The sequence below is a fragment of the Arvicanthis niloticus genome, chromosome 21, assembly GCF_011762505.2.
Source record: "Arvicanthis niloticus isolate mArvNil1 chromosome 21, mArvNil1.pat.X, whole genome shotgun sequence".
NCBI classification, from domain to species: domain Eukaryota; kingdom Metazoa; phylum Chordata; class Mammalia; order Rodentia; family Muridae; genus Arvicanthis; species Arvicanthis niloticus.
Window position 1 is genome coordinate 25,645,339 of NC_047678.1, and position 18,135 is coordinate 25,663,473.

General features: G+C 38.1%; 1 protein-coding gene across 6 annotated transcripts in view; it reads right to left on the reverse strand.

Moving 5' to 3' along the window:
* The window catches only part of Atp2c1 (ATPase secretory pathway Ca2+ transporting 1), a 106,974-nt gene that overhangs the window by 27,360 nt on the left and 61,479 nt on the right, over window positions 1-18,135 (reverse strand). For all 6 annotated transcript variants that reach the window (XM_034483827.2, XM_034483832.2, XM_034483830.2 and 3 more), the window contains 7 exons: window positions 16,026-16,087; window positions 14,599-14,707; window positions 9,159-9,314; window positions 8,282-8,350; window positions 7,342-7,417; window positions 4,176-4,242; window positions 587-711 (listed from right to left, as the gene is read on the reverse strand). In XM_034483827.2, coding sequence (XP_034339718.1) covers window positions 587-711; window positions 4,176-4,242; window positions 7,342-7,417; window positions 8,282-8,350; window positions 9,159-9,314; window positions 14,599-14,707; window positions 16,026-16,087 — 664 coding nt within the window. The remainder of the gene's footprint in view (window positions 1-586; window positions 712-4,175; window positions 4,243-7,341; window positions 7,418-8,281; window positions 8,351-9,158; window positions 9,315-14,598; window positions 14,708-16,025; window positions 16,088-18,135) is intronic.

Genomic DNA, 18,135 nt, shown 5'->3' on the forward strand with positions numbered 1-18,135 from the left:
CTGTCTTCAAACATACCAGAAGAGGGCATCAGACCCCATTACAGATGGTTGTAGCCACCATGTGGTTGCTGGGAATTGAACTCAGGACTCTGAAAGAGCAGTCAGTGCTCTTAACCATGGAGCCATCTCTCCAGCCCCTAAAGCGTTTTTTGTTTTGTTTTGTTTTGTTTTGTTTTGTTTTGTTTTTGATAGCTAAATTGCTTTTAAAAGAAGTTCTGTAATATCTTAAGAATAAAATTGTTTTATCAATACAACCAGGACTTACTTATTGTTCTTAATATAAACAAAGTGAACCTAAGCAGTAAATTTTGAGCTCTATAATTACCAACTGTTAAAAAATATTTTAATAATTCTGCTCCAAGACTTCATTCATAGCATGCAAACCAAAACATGATCTAAGCATTAACATATTCCATTGATGTTGGAAGATTCCTCCTGAGAAATGAATTTTTAATTGCCTATTTTGATTGCTTGGGCCCAACATCTCTATGATGTCAATAACAGAGAACAGTAAAGTACATTGGCTCTCTGCCTCTGTGGCTGTCTGCCTCTGTGGCTCTCGGTCTCCTCTGCTCTCCACACTTACCCAGTGTTTCAACAATAGGCAATTTCTTTACAATAGCCCTTTTCTTCACCATTCTCATAACACCAAGGGCTAGTGTCACTGTGACCACAATAGGCAGACCTTCAGGAATTGCAGCTACAGCCAAACTGTAAGCAATAAATACACAGTATTAAAATGTAAGTTTACTAAAGTTGTCACACAATAATTCCTATTCCTACTTCCTAACATTAATATTCTGCTCTACTTCTGTACCCATAATCTACTTTTTTCATCATTTGTTTAGAGACCGATTATAAAGGCTAAAAACAGGCAACATTTAAATTATGTGGCCAACCAAGCATCCTGAAGGGGAACACTACCTTCTGTCTCATTTGAGCAATGTGGAAATGAAATCCTTTGCTCTCATGCTGCCACTAGTCCTTAATATACAAGAAAAATGCACACCGTGATTTGTAATCCACATCTAACAAGCCTATGCAATCTCTCACTCTCAAGTCATTTGACAAATAACATACAGAAGAATAGATTACTAACAACTTCATTGAAATTTTTTAATGCTACTCAAAACTATTCCTTGTTTTGACAGTCTATATACATGGCGTGGGTAACTTGCTTTGGTACAGCGGACTGTCCAACTGCAATTAACAAAGCATAAAAAGATTTCAAAAACATTCCTAACAGAGTCTTACAATCCTGGTTCATCTTTGATGGTCTTGGGGTTTGTTTGTTTGTTTGTTTATTTCCTGGGTTTTAGGTTGCTTTTTACTTTGTGTGTTAGAATCTCATTACCTTGGGCTAGTTACAAATTCATGATTCAGCTGGGTAGCAGGCAGGAGCCTCCATACACAATCAGCTACTTCTGCAGTTGTGTTATCAGCAAGCAAGATTTCAGAAAACTTAGTGGAAAAGTACAGTCATATTTTATATTATTGTGAAATATTTCTGTTCTTAGAATTTTGAAACATCAATTATAGTGGTAATTTTCCTATTTCTGCATAACATTTTATATCACCTTTATACTCAGACATTTCTCCACTTACATATAAACTGTATAAGTGAACAAGAATGAGCATCACTGAAAAAGAAAGAACACCATCGTATGTTGTTTTAGTAAAAGGAACCGTGGTATTCTTGTTGGAGACATTGTGTGATAAAGTCCTTGCTGCAAAGATCCTTGGAGAAAGGGCCTTTTCGTTTTGTCCTTAGAAGCATACCACTCACTTATCAACTGAGGAGTTATAGCCCTGATGCTTCAACTACACACTTAACTTCACCCATTTTAAAGCCCAAAGAATTTCTATCTGGTTTTCTGTATTCTCTTTTGTCTGGTAATTGTTTAGTCATCTGTCAATTTTCCTCTTTGCTATTACAGTACAAAACTCAAGAATTCTCACCTTTGTTCAATGAATGCCTCAGAAAGTGAAGTGTAAAACAAAACAAAGCACCCTACAAAGATAATCTCTGAGATCTCTTTTATCCTTCCTCGTATGGTAATGGGATATACTGGTCAAGGGCCAGACAGCAAGATACTGATGGTTTATCACTCCATCAACCTTCCACCTCCAGGCAGTTCAACCATTCTACATTTTCAATCAGTAATTTTTGGTACATACAGAAATAACTGTTAAGTTAATTCTTAAAATAGTAAAAACTTTTCAAGAAATGAGAAAATTAGATCACTAAAGATTCCTTCATGAATCAATAAATAATAATAAATGAATTCATAAATCAATATACCACAATATATTGTGGGTCCAATGGACCTACAATTTTTACTCTACTAATTTTTTTGGAATGTTGACATATCCTAGAGAAAGTAATAAAATACTGTGAGTGCTTATAGACAGAATGAGTTTTAAAGAGGAGTGGGGGAATACAGGAGAAGTAAACTTGGCCTTATCAGATGCTAACATTACCTCAAACAGATTCCCCACTTTTACTCCCTAGGTCATATTCAGTGTCCCCACAACACACACTTTTTAAAAGTTTCAGCTCGTGCTCTAGCTCCTTCACTATGTTACACATACCTTCCAGAGAAGGCATCTCTTTTCTTCCTATATATTTCTTACAATCTACTCAATTTGTCCTTGAGTAATAAATACTGATTTTTTTTTCTTGTGTTGTGTTTTGTTTTGTCTTAATATTTGAACTGTTTTCCATCCTGGTCTACTGCAGAGAGATGCTACTCAGAATATACTTTCCTTGAGTTGCCTAGGTGACTTCTATCCTTCCTTACATGCCCACACATCATCTTTCCCTCCTTTTCTTCCCTTCACAAATATCCTGAGCATCTGCTATTTTTAACTGATTGAAATCTACAGATTTATAATCATTTTCCTCTGTTGTTGGTAATCAATGTTCCACCACCATCTTACAATGTGATCTGAGGCTGCTAGAAATGAAAAGTGAATGAAATGTCTCCTTTTCCTCACCTGACTGACTCATCCTGTTTCCCTAGTGACCTGAGACTGAGCACTGTCCAATGTGTTGCTGGCTCACGCCATTTATAATAAAGGGGATCTTCTGACAATCTTTCTCTGAGCTAAGCAAAGCATAATTGTCTTACAGGAAGCCATAGTTACATATTACCTGAGTACAGTGACTCTTGAATACACCTGCATCTTGCAAGCACTCAGTGGTAAATGAGGCTGGAACCCAGGGGGATCCCAGACCTTGGAACCTTCACGTCTGCATGGCTGAAGGAACAGCTACATGGAACTCTGTGAACTGGCCCTGCTGTCTTCAGGGCATAGACATCAGATGTGGTCTATGAAGTGCTGACTTACAGTGTTCCCACTTGTAGTGGGAACTCACAGCTAATGAGAAGTGTAAAGACAACCTAACCACACTTCTCTGTAGGCGACTTGTGTTCCTCAGAGTCAGAGCGATGGAGGCTGTGCTCTGCAGATTTCCCAGCTGCCTTGGAGGAGGACACATCCACTCAGTCTCCACAGACCCGGCTGCACTTTATCTTGAGAGGATACTCATACTGTTTCCTCTGTGGTTTTCTCTTGCTTTTTTTTTTTTTGGAAATGCTATTTCCTAATTATTCTAGTTACTTTTACTTCATTATCTTCCTGAGGTTTTTTTCTTTCAGTTTTTCTGTTTTCTCAAACTTCACACTCAATTTTTAATTTCAGCAACCAGAATCACTCATTCATTTCTAGAAATTCTTTGTTCTCTGATGCTTTTCTACAACAACCTCTCCTCCTTACATGGATGACAAAAGATACTTGATGTTTAGAGATTTTCTCTTTCTTTGGAGACTGATTTAAATTAATTAATACAGTGTGGTTTTCCATTTCCTAGTATGAACTTTTGAACATATGAAGCTTGCCTTCTTGCATAGGAAATGCAACAAGGAGTTAACAGTCCAGTCATTTAGTCTGCTTCGTCCCCACTGACAAATAGGTTGCCATTTTCCTGTGACATTACTTCAATATGTCTTTTGTGAGGCAAATATTAGAATTATATGTAGACTCTATATATACACAGAAACAGGATATGGCTTTTGAACTATTTAAGTAGAAACATTATACTCTTATGAGCTCCATATAAAAAGCAATCTCCATAATGAAATGAGTGTGAATCTACAAATATTAGAACTTACCTTACACTAATAGTGAACATTTCCAGAATGTCTTTTCCTAGTAACCAGCCAACCAACATGATGATACCTAGAACAAAATCAAATACTCATTTTTCTCTTTTCTGTATAATTACCTACAAAAGACAGATGAACGAGCTCAGGGGTACATAAAGTCTCTTGACATAGAAGTGAATCAGATCACAAGGAAGGATTACAGAAATCAGTAAGCAAGAGGGCTAAAGTGACTACAAGCTGTCCTGAACAGTTCTGCTGTCCCATTCATCTTTCCTAACAGAACTGACAGTTCCCAGCACTGACAGCATTTTCACAGGATGAAACTGGAGGCAGATCTATAAAGCATATAGGTCTTATATTTACTATCAACTTTGCAAACTTAACACTGTAATTAAACTTTATATAAACCGATATGCAGACATCACATATAAAGTACGTACTTCACATGAAAATATATTTAGAACTACCTCAAAGAGACTAAGCTTTTACTAAAATCCTCTTCAACTTAACAAATTCATTTTTTAAAGCACCTATAAATAGCAACATCCAAATAAAACCGAATACCAAATACAAAGGACATCAGCTAAACGCAAGAGCACTGTCTTCCTACCGCCAAGGTGACACGTGATTACCAAGAAAATAGGTATTTGAGGGATTGGTTCACTGAAACTACACAAGAGAACGATTGCTATAAAAATGCATTACTGATCTGAAAACACTAAAAACTATAATAAAAACAGCGGGAGAATTAGGAAAAATTCTACATTAAAATTATAAATTAATATATACATACTTTATATAGAATAAAGATATCATCTCAAAACATTAAATAATGGACTATAAAATTAACAGTACTGGGATAATTTGTAAGAAACTTAAAACTCTAACTTAAGATATATAATTTTTAAGAATATTTTGTTTAAATTTAAAGGTGCTTTTACACAGTAAAATATTTTTCATCATCTGTACATTACACCATGTTTAAAGCATACAGGTTTCTCATTAAATAATTACCATTTCATTCTGATATTTGTATTTGTTTTCTAAAAATTTCACACATATATACAATAGAGACATTTTCCAACACATATTTCCCCCTCAACTTCAAGTCTTCATTTCTTTTATAACCCACTGGGCCCAGTGACTGTTGTTCCTATGCCCATGGGTGCAGGGCCATCCACTAGAGCACAACAACCTGCCAGGGCCACACCCCCGATAAAAACTGACTCTACCCAGCAATCATTAAGACTGCCAATAGCTCTTCAGTTAGGGATGAAGCTTCCTGAGCCCCTTGCCCTATCCATACCAGAACGACGACTGGCTTAATCTTGTATAGGTCTCACTCAGGCAACTATTACTGTCTGAATTAATGACTACAATGACCCTGCCACCTTCTGAAGACGCCATTTCAGACTCTCATAAACTTTCTGCTCTCTTCTACAATGGTCCCTAACCCTTAGAGGCAGTATGCCATGAACGTCTCATTTAGAGCTGGGCGGTCCAATCACTTACTCTGCACTTTGACCAGCTGAGTGTCTCTAGTAAACACTTTCTACTACAAAAACCAGCTTCTCATCTGAAGTGAGCGCTGCACTCGTCTACAGGCACTAAGGACTCAGAAGGTAGCCTGATAACGTGTCCATTCAGCAAAATAACAGTAGGTTCTCTTCTAAGCCTATGACCTCCTTAGCCTCGTATTCTTGGCTAGACTTACAGTTCCAGATATGTGTATCTTACTGTGAAGCAGATAATCTTTAAAGAAAAGACTTAAAGTGAGCAAGGCAGTGTCATGGTCCTACAATCCTAACCTTTGGGAGGTATAGGAAGACCTAGAGTTCAAGGGCATCTTTTGCTACATAAGAAGTTTGAAGCCACTATGGTCTACATGTCTACATAGTTTAAAAAAAAAAAAAAAAAAAAAAAAGCATTAAATGGAAGTGTATTCTACAGCAAGCATTTGACTAGCAAGTGTAAGACTGTGGATTCAATCACTAGTACCAAAACAAAAGCAAAGCAAAATTTTAAACAACAAGAAATTAATCTAGGGCTGGAAAGATGGCTCAGCGGTTAAGAGCACTGATTGCTCTTCCAGAGGTCCTGAGTTCAATTCCCAGCAACCACATGGTAGCTTACAACCATCTGTAATGGGATCCAATGCCCTGCTCTGGTGTGTTTGAGAACAGCTATAGTGTACTCATATACATAAAATAAATAAATAATTCTTTTTTAAAAAAGAAATTAATCTATAGCGATATTCTTAAACATCTTTATAAATGAGCACAGGAGATTCTTAGGATGATCAAAACTTAAAATTACTGAGACAGCTGTTACCTCAAAAATTTTACTTCTAAAAATGTATTCAAATGACATGAACAATATTTACAATATGCTATTAATGATCTGCACTGGAAAACTATGTCTATGAATTAAAAACAATCAGAAAATCTTAAGTAAAAAACTGAAAAGATGCCTAATTAGAAAACAGAATACTATACTGTCTTTAAATCTGCTTCAGGTCATTATCAACGTAATGACAAAATGTTTATGATAGAATATCTGAAACAGTAAGAAAGAAGGCGGAAGGAAGGAAGGAAGGAAGGAAGGAAGGAAGGAAGGAAGGAAAGAAGGAAGGAAAGCAGGCAGGCAGACAGGCAAACAGGCAGGCAGACAGAGGGATGGAGCAAGGAAGGAGAGAATAGAAAAGGAAAGGAAGAGGGGAGAAGAGGAAGAGAAATAAATCAAAGAAGAGCCATTGACACTCGCGTAACTACAAAGACAAATACTAAAACGTTTAGGGAAATGCTCACTGACTGTACATAGGAATTATACAATTCTGGTTTTATCTGTTTCCAGGGTCGGTTTTAGAATTTTAAAAAATAAGTACTAAGCAAAAAGAAAACATGGAAGCAAAATAATTCTACCCTCTACATTCAAAACAGAAACCCCCCAAAGGCACTGGAATGGCTCAGTGGGTAAAGGAGCTTGTCGTCATGTCAAACAACAGGAGTTCAATCGCTTGAAGCCACATGCGGATAGAGAACTGACTTCCACAAGTTGTCCTCTGGCCTCCAAACATGTACACATACGTGTGCAAGATAAAGAAATATATAAACACACATACAAAAAAAGAAAACCCAAGTATAAAAGGTGCACATACTCACTCTTCTCTTACCTATTATACCAAAGGAGTAAAAGGACAGCTGTTTGCCTAAGAGGTCCATGCTCTTCTGCAGAGGGGTTTTTGGTGCCTTGACAAATTGGAGAAGATTGTCACAATAAGTTGAATTGAAAACATCTTCCAGGTGCTGGGAACTCTGAGAAGCACTTGAAGTGCACACTCCTGAGGTAACACACAACTCTCCTAGAGGTTGCACCTTCCCTGAAGAAACTGAGGCCTATGCTCACACAGTGCAAGTCATGCATCCCAAGTTAAAATGTCTCCTGCATTTCTCCATTACAATCAGCTGGTCCTGCCATTTTCCAGTGTTCCTCTCTGTACCCACAAACATGATAGTAACACAGGTTTATGCTTTATCCTGTGCCTCCCTGATCTGCCCTTCTCAGTGATCGTTCACTGACAAGCTTCTTATTCCACATTACATCATAAACTGGAGTCTTGGGAGGTTAGCTAAGAAACCCAGATAATTTGGAAAGAGATAGCATTTACAGGATGCAACTTACACACACGCACTTGTGTTAAAAACTTGGGTAGAAGAAGTGATTTGAGTTAAAAGCACGTCAGCAGCAATCCTAGCGGGTAAGGGTGCACAGCGATAGAACAGGGCTCAGTACGTACTACACAGTATGTTAAATACTCACCCAAAGTAATAACAGAGCCACTTTCCATAAGCAATAATACCTATCTTAAAACTGGTTTTAAATTTCTTTTAACAAACAATGAGTAAAAATAGACAACTTTTAGAATAATCACCATGTAATCTCAGACCCTTTCAATCATAGGATTTGTAAGCAAACAAAAAGAGCAGTATCCTGAAGAAGACACAGTTTTCAGCAGTATATCCAAGAATCTATAAATACTTTTCTACTACGTAAGATAAAAAATTACAGATTTCAAACCAACCACTGATATAGTAAACATAGTAAATACTCACTTCTTCTGCCTGCATCATCTTAAAGACCTCTCCAAATTCAGAATTTTCTCCTGTTCCAATGACAATACCCTAAAGGGGAAAAATGAGAAAATCCATTTCTATTCAAAAGAGAAGAGGGTGGGGAAGAGGTGAAGAACAATACAAAGGTCTTTCCTCTCTTCAGTCTTAACCTCCAGACCGGATTATTTATATATATATAATTATATATTCATAATATATTATATATATTAGTAATACATAATACTAGTATATTACTAATATATTTTATATAATAAATATATATACAAATATATATACATACGTATATATGTATGAACCCCTTTGCAAAGTTACATGTTTATCTTACTCTTGTTAATATTTATTCCCTTAAAATACAAGCCCTAGAAACAAACTGACTTGAATGTGAGGTTCATACTTTAAAATGTAATATCTTATGCTCAATAAACATTTAACACTGTATCTTGTAGTCCCCTACTCCACTCCTGCTTCTGTAAATGGTGAGTTTTATGTTGATAAATATTAGAAACCAGCAAACAAAATAGTTGAAATACATCATTGGGTGAAAAATATGTTATCAGAACATTATAACCAGTACTATAATTAAAAGATAAAAATAAAAAAAAATAGAAAAAAAATTGGTCAGTAATGTAACTCAGCAAATAAAGGCTCTCGCTACGAAGAACGATGAATCGCATCTGAACACTGGCAGCTACAGAGAGTTAGACAAGTAATTCCACAAATCTGTCCTCTAACCTCCGTGCACACCCCATAGTGCCCATGTGTCCATACACACACACACACACACGCGCAAGCGCACACACACACACACACACACACACACACACACACACTGCTTTGTTCAAGAGGAAATGCTCACTTTTGCTTTGCCACATCTGACCAGTGTCCCCATGAAGGCGATGTTACTTCTTGATGCAAGATCTCCATTAGTAGCAGTTGGCTGAGGAGCGGTCACCTTGGAACAAGGAGTTGTCTCTCCTGTCAAGCTAGACTCATCAATGGAAAGATCCACAGCCTTGAAAAACAAGCGTTTCATAAATTTAAATGAAAGTACATTTCACATTTCAAGAGTTTACAACCACCACTTCTTCCAATATTCACTTTCCAGTCATTAGCTACATTTTGTTTTATAGCTATTACTTTAAGACAAAAGATCAGATCAGCATAACCATATATGTTAAGTCAACAAAATCTGACAAATGAAATAAAGAATGCTTATCATAGGAACAAATACAAACTCAAAATACAACTGAACAGCTGTGAACCCAAATTTTCCTAACATTATTGTTTAATTTTGTCATGTCTCAAAGTATTCAACTTTCTAAGTACAGAAACAAGCATTTTAGGAATCCTAGCTTTAACCTGGCTTTTAGGAAATTGGAATTCAGACCTTCTTGATTACAGTACTCAAACCATTCAACTACCTCCAACTACCCCAGAGAGCATACTATGGATCATGACCCAAGCTGAGATCACATTAATTTTAAGGGGTCATAAAAAATCTGACAAGAGTGAAAGATTCCTGAGCATCCAATAACCAGAAATATGGTCCACATCAAATGCATAGTGAATCCTAGTTGTTTCTGACAGGACCCACGCATACTGAGTGAGTTGTGCACAGTCACTGTCACCTGGTTCTAAACACACAACATGCACTTTGTACTGTGCATACAATCACACCTCACATCATCCCTAGACATGGCTTCAGCATCCAGCTTATGATTAGAATGCCTTTATTGAACACAGACTGTTTTCTGTTGTGATAGAAACACAATGCTTACTAATGAAGAAAACTACTCTCATTCCTTAACAAATAGGTATCAAGTCAATGCAGGTTTGGACTGCAGCATGTTAGATGCTTCATTCTAAACATCACTATGTGAGTTGTTGAGTTTCACAAAAATTGTTTCATGGATTTTGGCTTGGGATTGGGGAAAATGTTCAGTAATTCCAGAGATAACCCTAAACATACTTCTGCCATTTTGTGCTGTGTTTATGTAAAGTGGCATTCTCAGGATTAATGACCATAAAATGAAAATATTGGTCAAGTCAAGATGTTCTATATCTTGCAAGATCAACTGATCAGGCAGAATTTAATTCTCTTTTTAAGAACATTTCTGTGTTTTTATTATATTAATATTTGCCTACATGTACGCTGTGATGGCTACTCTTATTGTATTAATGTTTGCCTACATATATATATATGCTGTGATGGCTATTCTTGGCTATCAACCACTACACTGGAGCACGTCCTCCATGGAAGGACAACACTTTGACCTAACTGGAGTAGACACATATTCTGGCTACAAAATCCTCAATATAATGCATCTGCCAAAACCACCACACATGGCCTGAGAGAACTCTATATTCCATACAGATGTCCATACAGAGCATACAGAGAGTATTGCTCACTTCTGAGCCAGAGAAATATGAGAGTTGAGCCATGATCATGAGATCTACCTGTCTTGCTTCCTACCATCCTAAACCAGCTGTCCTGAAAGACAGAATGGCCTTTTGAAAACACAGTCACATTGCTAATTAGCTGGCAGAGCAGGGTTCTCCAGAAGGCAGGCAGAAAGTATATGCTTTGAATTAGTGTCTATAACACATGCTTCGGTTTCTCCCAAAAACAGGATCCACATGTCTAAAAAGCAGGGGTGAAAAAAGGAATACTTCTATTCAATATCACCCTTAGTGCCTCAATAGGAAAATTTCTGCTTCCTGTTCCCACCAAGGGGAAATGTGAGCTTCCAGTTCAATGGGATGTTTGTTGTGACTCTTAGTAGGAGCATTCTCCCCTCTGGAAACAAAACTTCTAGGCATGACCCCTAAAACTATAACAGGGATGTAATGGTTATTCTTGGTTGCCAACTTGACAACATCTGGGATTAATTAAAACAAAAATTGCACACAGAACCCAGAGGAAATGGGCCTTCCAGAAGCTCTAACCCAAGCAGTATCTTTCTTAGGTAAGGAGAAAGTAACACCAGCCACAAACAGGGAGAAACTGGGACCCACTGGGACCCAGGAAGTCACTCCTGGCCCAGAGCACTGGTTCCTTCTGGACTGGGCCTGAGCACTGAGCGGATCCCGGGTGGCAGCTCTGCCCCCTATCTCACAGAACCCAGAGGAAGCAGGCCTCCTAGAAGCTCTAACCCAGGTAGTATATTAGGTAAGGAGACAGCAACACCCGCCTAAAACAGGGAGTAACTGGGACCCACTAGGACCCAGGAAGTTACTCCTGGCCTGGAGCACTGGTTCCTTCCTGTCTGCGCATGAGCACTGAGCAGATTTGGGCCCTAGCTCTAACCCCAGTAGTAACACCCACCCCACATAGTTCTGATACAACCAAATTAATAGGAAAGACAGGCTCCAGTCAGAGACAGGGCAGGTAGCACTAAGGAGATCCAGACTTCGAAAGGCAAGCGCAAGAACATAAGCATCAGCAACCCAGGGTACTTGACATCATTAGAACCTAGTTCTCCCACACAAGAAAGTCCTGAATTCCCCGTATCACTAGAAAAGCAAGATTCAGATTTAAGATCACTTCTAATGATGATGATAAAGGACTTTAAGAAGGACATAACTAACACTCTCAAAGAATTTGAGAAGAATACAGGTAAACAGGTAGCAGCCCTTAAAGAGGAAACACAAAAATCCCTTAAAGAATTACAAGAGAACACAACCAAAACAGGTGAAGGAATTGAAGAAAACCATGAGCACATAAAAATGGAAGTAGAAACAATAAAGAAATCACAAAGGGAGACTACCCTCAGGATAGAAAACCTAGGAAAGAAATCAGGAGTCACAGATGCAAGCATCACCAACAGAATACAAGAAATAGAAGAGAGAATCTCAGGTGCAGAAGATACTATAGAAAATATTGACACAACTGTCAAAGAAAATGCAAAATGCAAAAAGTTCTTAACACAAAACATCCAGGAAATCCAGGACACAATGAGAAGACCAAACCTAAGGATAATAGGTATAGATGAGAGTGAAGATTCCCAACTTAAAAGGCCAACAAAATTATAGAAGAAAACTTTCCTAACCTGAAGAACAAGATGCCCATAAACATACAAGAAGCCTACAGAATGCCAAATAGACTAGACCAGAAAAGAAATACCTCCCGCCACATAATAATCAAAACACCAAGTGCACGAAACAAAGAAAGAATATTAAATGCAGTAAGGGAAAAAGGCCAAGTAACATATAAAGGCAGACCTATCAGAATTACACCAGACTTCTCACCAGATATTATAAAAGCTACAAGATGCTGGACAGATGTCATACAGACCCTAAGAGAACACAAATGCCAGCCTAGGCTACTATACCCAGCAAAACTCTCAATTACCACAGATGGAGAAACCAAGATATTCCACGACAAAACCAAATTTACACAATATCTTTCCACAAACCCAGCATTACAAAGGATAATAGCAGGAAAGCTCCAATACAAGGAGGGAAACTATACCCTAGAAAGAGCAAGAAAGTAATCCTCTTCCAACAAATCCAAAAGAAGATAGACACACAAAGACAATTCCACCTCTAATAACAAAAATAACAGGAAGCAACAATCACTGTTCCTTAACATCTCTTAACATCAATGGACTCAATCCCCCAATTAAAACACATAGGCTAATTGACTGGATATGTAAATAGGACCCAGCATTTTGCTGCATACAGGAAACCTACCTCAGTGACAAAGACAGACTCTACCTTAAAGTAAAAGGCTGGAAAACAATTTTTCAAGCAAATGGTCCTAAGAAACAAGCTGGAGTAGCCATTCTAAAATCTCCAGCCTGAGAACACCAAGGGAGGGACTCATGGCTCCACCTGTATAGGTAGTTGAGGGTGGTCTTGCCAGGCATCAGTGGAAGTGGAAGGCCTTGGTGCCTAAAAATTTGGATTCCCTAGTGTTGGGGAATTTCGAGAGCAGGGAGGCAGGAATGGGAGGATGGTGGGGGCACACGCTCATAGTAACTGAAGGAGGGGGGATGAGGTAAGAGGTTAGGCATCAGTGGAAGTGGACCGCCTTGGTACCTTTTTGGATTCCCTAGTGTTGGGGAATTTGTTTTGTTGGAACAGGGAGAATTAGCTAGGATTTATTGCATAGCCATAACCTATCGGTAGAAATATGTATAATTGTTAGTAAGATGAAGTTAGAATTTTTTTTCCAAAACGCTTTATTTATCAATACTTGTATAAACATATATACTTATACACGTATACATATATAAACAATAATTAAGCAATAAGATGTATTCAAAAAGTATGGGGGGTTGGGAAAAGGAGGAGGGAGAAAAAGGGGAAAATTATGTAAATACAGTGTTCATATATGAAATTCTCAAAAAGGAATCCAGTTTTTTAAAACGTTCAACAGATTAACTAACATTTTACAATATGAAAATAAATATGACCTATAATTATGTTAAAGGACATTTTAACTCCCCTCTCCAGGAAAAAGACATCGGGACGGGTATGGCCCTCATGCCTCACTGACCAACAACAGGAGGACTGGAGCCATTACAAGGTCCCCTTTAATTACTGGAGGTCAGGTCTCTATCCCCGCCTTGGCAAGATTAGAATCGCCATAGCCCTTCTATACTTGAGGAAGGCAGGAGATGTCAGGGGCAGCCCTGCTTATATACTGAAGGCCTAAAATCAGCCATAAGCCTAAAATCAGCAATAGGCCTGACTTACATGCCTGCTAACACAAAGTCTTGGGTCTCTATGGAAAAAACAATGAAACAGAGGGCTATAAACTATTGTAAACAGGCAGCTTTTGTTGAAATCTACCAGCCTGAGTAGTCATAGACCTGGTAAATAGGCAGCCTTGGCGGATAGTACCAACTTAGATAAGGACAAGTGAATCATAGGCAGAGTCATAGTGACCTGACCCCTGAACCTTCACCCAGCTGATACCCTGTTCTGAAAGATATCTGTACTCCCCCTGAACACCTATGCTCCTGTATCATCCCCTTCCCCACATCTTGTATTTTTGTGTTTATAACCCCCATGTTAAAAAGTAAAAATTATGATTTGATAAAAACACACACACACACAGTGTTCCCCTGGTTCTGCTGACTTAGCTCCTGACAATCTATTTTCTTGTTCTCAGAAATACTTTGAATTATAAAACGTTATTGTGGTTTTTGATAATATGCTGGGTAAAATAATCTTTATTGATCTCATTTTAAACATCAAAGTTTGTAGTGAGTTAAAATTTCAAACAAACTTTGTGTTAATCATTAGAACTGCTAAATCTATTCAACAATATACATGTACTTTAAACTTACCTCGAATAATCGTAAGTCAGCAGGAACTCTGTCCCCCACAGAAAGACAAACTGTGTCACCTGGAACCAAGTCTCGGGCAAGTGTATGTTCCAATTTTCCTTCACGCACACTGTAGCATGAAGCAGAAACCATCACGATAAGAAAACCATACTGTTTCTCTTTAAAATGACATTTAACTTCAGTGACTCTGTGACTGTGGCTAGAAAGACCACTTAGTGGTTAGAAAGCACATGCTGCTCTGACTAAGGAGCCACGCATGGTTCCCAAGCACACACATCAGACAACTTACAACTGCCTATAACGTCACCACCAGAGAATCCAACACTTCCTCCTCAGACACACACACACATGCACACACACTTTTAAATAACTTTAAAAATTAGTATTTTAAAAATTAATCTTTAAAAACAAAATTAAAAACACTAAGCATCGCCAGGCGGTGGTGGCGCACGCCTTTAATCCCAGCACTTGGGAGGCAGAGGCAGGCGGATTTCTGAGTCTGAGGCCAGCCTGGTCTACAGAGTGAGTTCCAGGACAGCCAGGGCTACACAGAGAAACCCTGTCTCAAAAAACCAATTAAAAAATAAATAAATAAATAAATAAAAATAATAAAAAAAAAAAAAAAAAAAAAAAAAAACACGCTAAGCATCATGATATATTCCTTTAATCCCAGCATTTGGGAGGCAGAGGTAAGCAGATCTCCGAGTCTGAAGATGGCCTGGTCTATATAGCAAGTTTCAGTCCAACCAATGCTATGTAGTAAGACCTGTCTTAAAAAAGAAACAAACAAACAAACAAAAAAAAACCCTAAACTGTAATCACTTGATTAACTGTGTGCTCTTATTGAACTGCAGTGTTGGGGGGGTGTCAGTGGAAATAGCTGATCACTGATGAGCTATTCAAACACGAGCACTGAGGCTGTCTTGAGATTGACTTCATGATGCTGATTCATTGTTTGCTTAGTTGAGTGCTCAGCATACACTCACTCCTGCACATAAGTGAGTACCTAGGGGGAAGCACTTCAATCACAAGTGAGCCAAACTGTACCATCAGCTACATCCCTGCCCTCCTACAGGAAGATACTAGGCAGAAATACAGAGAATCCTCAAAAGTTCCCAGAAGGACCAAAATATATGGTGCTAGAGAAGAGATTGCCTCAGAACCTATGAAAAGTGAACTCCAACGTCTGAAACATTTCTCTGACCTTCCCAGGTATGTCATGGCCTATGCATGCCTGCACTCATGCACATAAACATGCATACACATGAGTAAAAAAAGAAGAAAAACCTGTTGAATAAAGCCATCTCAAAATCATCAATAGTAGAATGTTTGCTATACTGAATAAAGCAGGAACAATGCTTATTGTAACTAGTCACATGCAATTTCTATTTTTTAAGGTATAAAACTCTCAAATAAAAGGAACGTACCAATGGCATTCTGGTGGCACTAGTTTACTCAATTCTTCTAGAGATTTTTCTGAACGATATTCCTATTTAGAGAAAAAGTAGAATTTAAGATCAACAAAAATACTTACAAAGAAATTTAAGTATGTACGGTCCTTTTAGACTAAAATATTAATCTAAAATTGTTGCTTAAAATTTTCTCCCAATTCATATCTTGATTTATTTATCTTTATATTCCTAATTCATAAAAACTTGTCCCTAAATTATAGTAAACAATTATGAAAATTAAACATTCCCAATTACATATTTTAAAAGTCTAAGATTGTGTAGAAGAAGATGAAAACCAATTATTGCGTCCAAAGAGTATATTATAAAAGTTGAGATAATTGAGCCTCATTTTAAGATAATTTTACATTTAGTATTTAGTGACCAAAGAAGCCAAAATCTTAATTTCTATGTAATGTTTACCCACACTAACTACACTAGCTCAGAAAGAACAAAGTGGCTGAACTATTCTGACACTCATTTTTCCCGTCAACCTGAATTATAAGAGAGGGAAGCTCCTGAGAGGCCCTTGGATGCTGTTCTGCAGTTGCATAGTCTTCCACACACATGACCGACAGCTATGGCTCAGACACGTCCTCTATCTCGCCGCGCTACGTAGGCTACAGTGCATTAGTGGTCATGCTTCCCTCATACAGTGCCTAGGCTATGCTCGCCTCGTGTCTGTAATGTGCACACTAATGCGTGGGTCTAAAGATGAAAGGATGAGGGATAAAAGCAGAATGAAAATAGAGTCATGAAGTATCTGCCATGCTAGCACTGCCAATTCTACCCATCGTCAACTGCTTCCAATGAGAATGCAAAGTTACGTAAGAGCATCTCGGAACTACATCAGCCACTACCAAGACAAGAGGGACAAACGTAAGCAAGAATATAAAATATACAGTTATTAGTTATTCTCTAAATACAACCATAGTGCAGAATTTGCAAGTTTTATACAAAAAAATTCTGTATGGGTAGAAAATACTGAGATTACCAACTGCAGTCTCTGGAAACTAAGAGAACAGAAGCAACCAGTCTTTATCTCTGCAAAGTTATTTATGAAGTATCATTCATATGGCATACAGAATAGCCAGAGATTTGAAGGGCTGGGCAGAAGAACAAATGGTTGGAAGAATAGTTTCTAACTTATTTGTAAGTGAAATATTTTGTTGCTGTTTTAGACATGTTTGAGGAAAGAAATCAAATCTGCATAAAAATCATTAATTTAAAAATGAAACTTTTGGTAATTCTTGAGGCTTCTGATTTCCCATCTGTTGTGCTTTGAAGTTAAAATGTCCCAGAGGTGCAGCTGGCCTCTGCTACTCTGTGGGTTCTTCTTTTCCCACTCTTCATCCTCCCAGTTTCAATCCTTAACACTAGACAGGAGAGAAACAAGGATAGAGGGGAGAGAGAGGGAGGGGGATCCCTGAATCTAATTCATTTCTTCTTGCTTCTTCTTTGAGCATGACTACTAACTGAAACCAACCTCCCTGAATGACCAACCACCAACAACCCCACCTAGTGGGGCTCGAGCATTTATACACCCTCTGAAAAGTTCCTAGAATACCAAAGGTCATACAACTTCGAAATCTATGTGCAGCTGTGGAAATCATGCCTATGCTAGAGCATGAGGCAAATCAGTCAGCTGCTGCAGATTGTTAGAAGCAGCCCACATCTGGTATTAAAACAAAAACACATATAAATTTCTGTGTGTTTTGTTTTGTATTAATCCTTTTTATTTGTTTGTCACTACACACAGGCTCATGTGTGTGAATACTTGGTCCCCAGAGGGCGGTGCTGTTTTGACAGTTGTAGAATCTTTAGAAGGTGGGGCTTTCTTGGAGGAAGCTGGTCACTAAAGCTGACCTTAAAGTTTTATACTCTAACCCACTTGCTGCCAGCTCTCAACTCCCTACCTGCAGACTTAAATGCAAGTGGCCACCTCAAGCTCCTGTCTCCTGCCACCTCAACTTCCCTAAACTCAACACTTTCTCCCTCAAGTTACTTTTTATGTCAGGTATTGGATCACAGTAGTGAAAAAGTAGCTAACGCCGCATCAAATAAAACTACCCTTGAGATATCAACAACA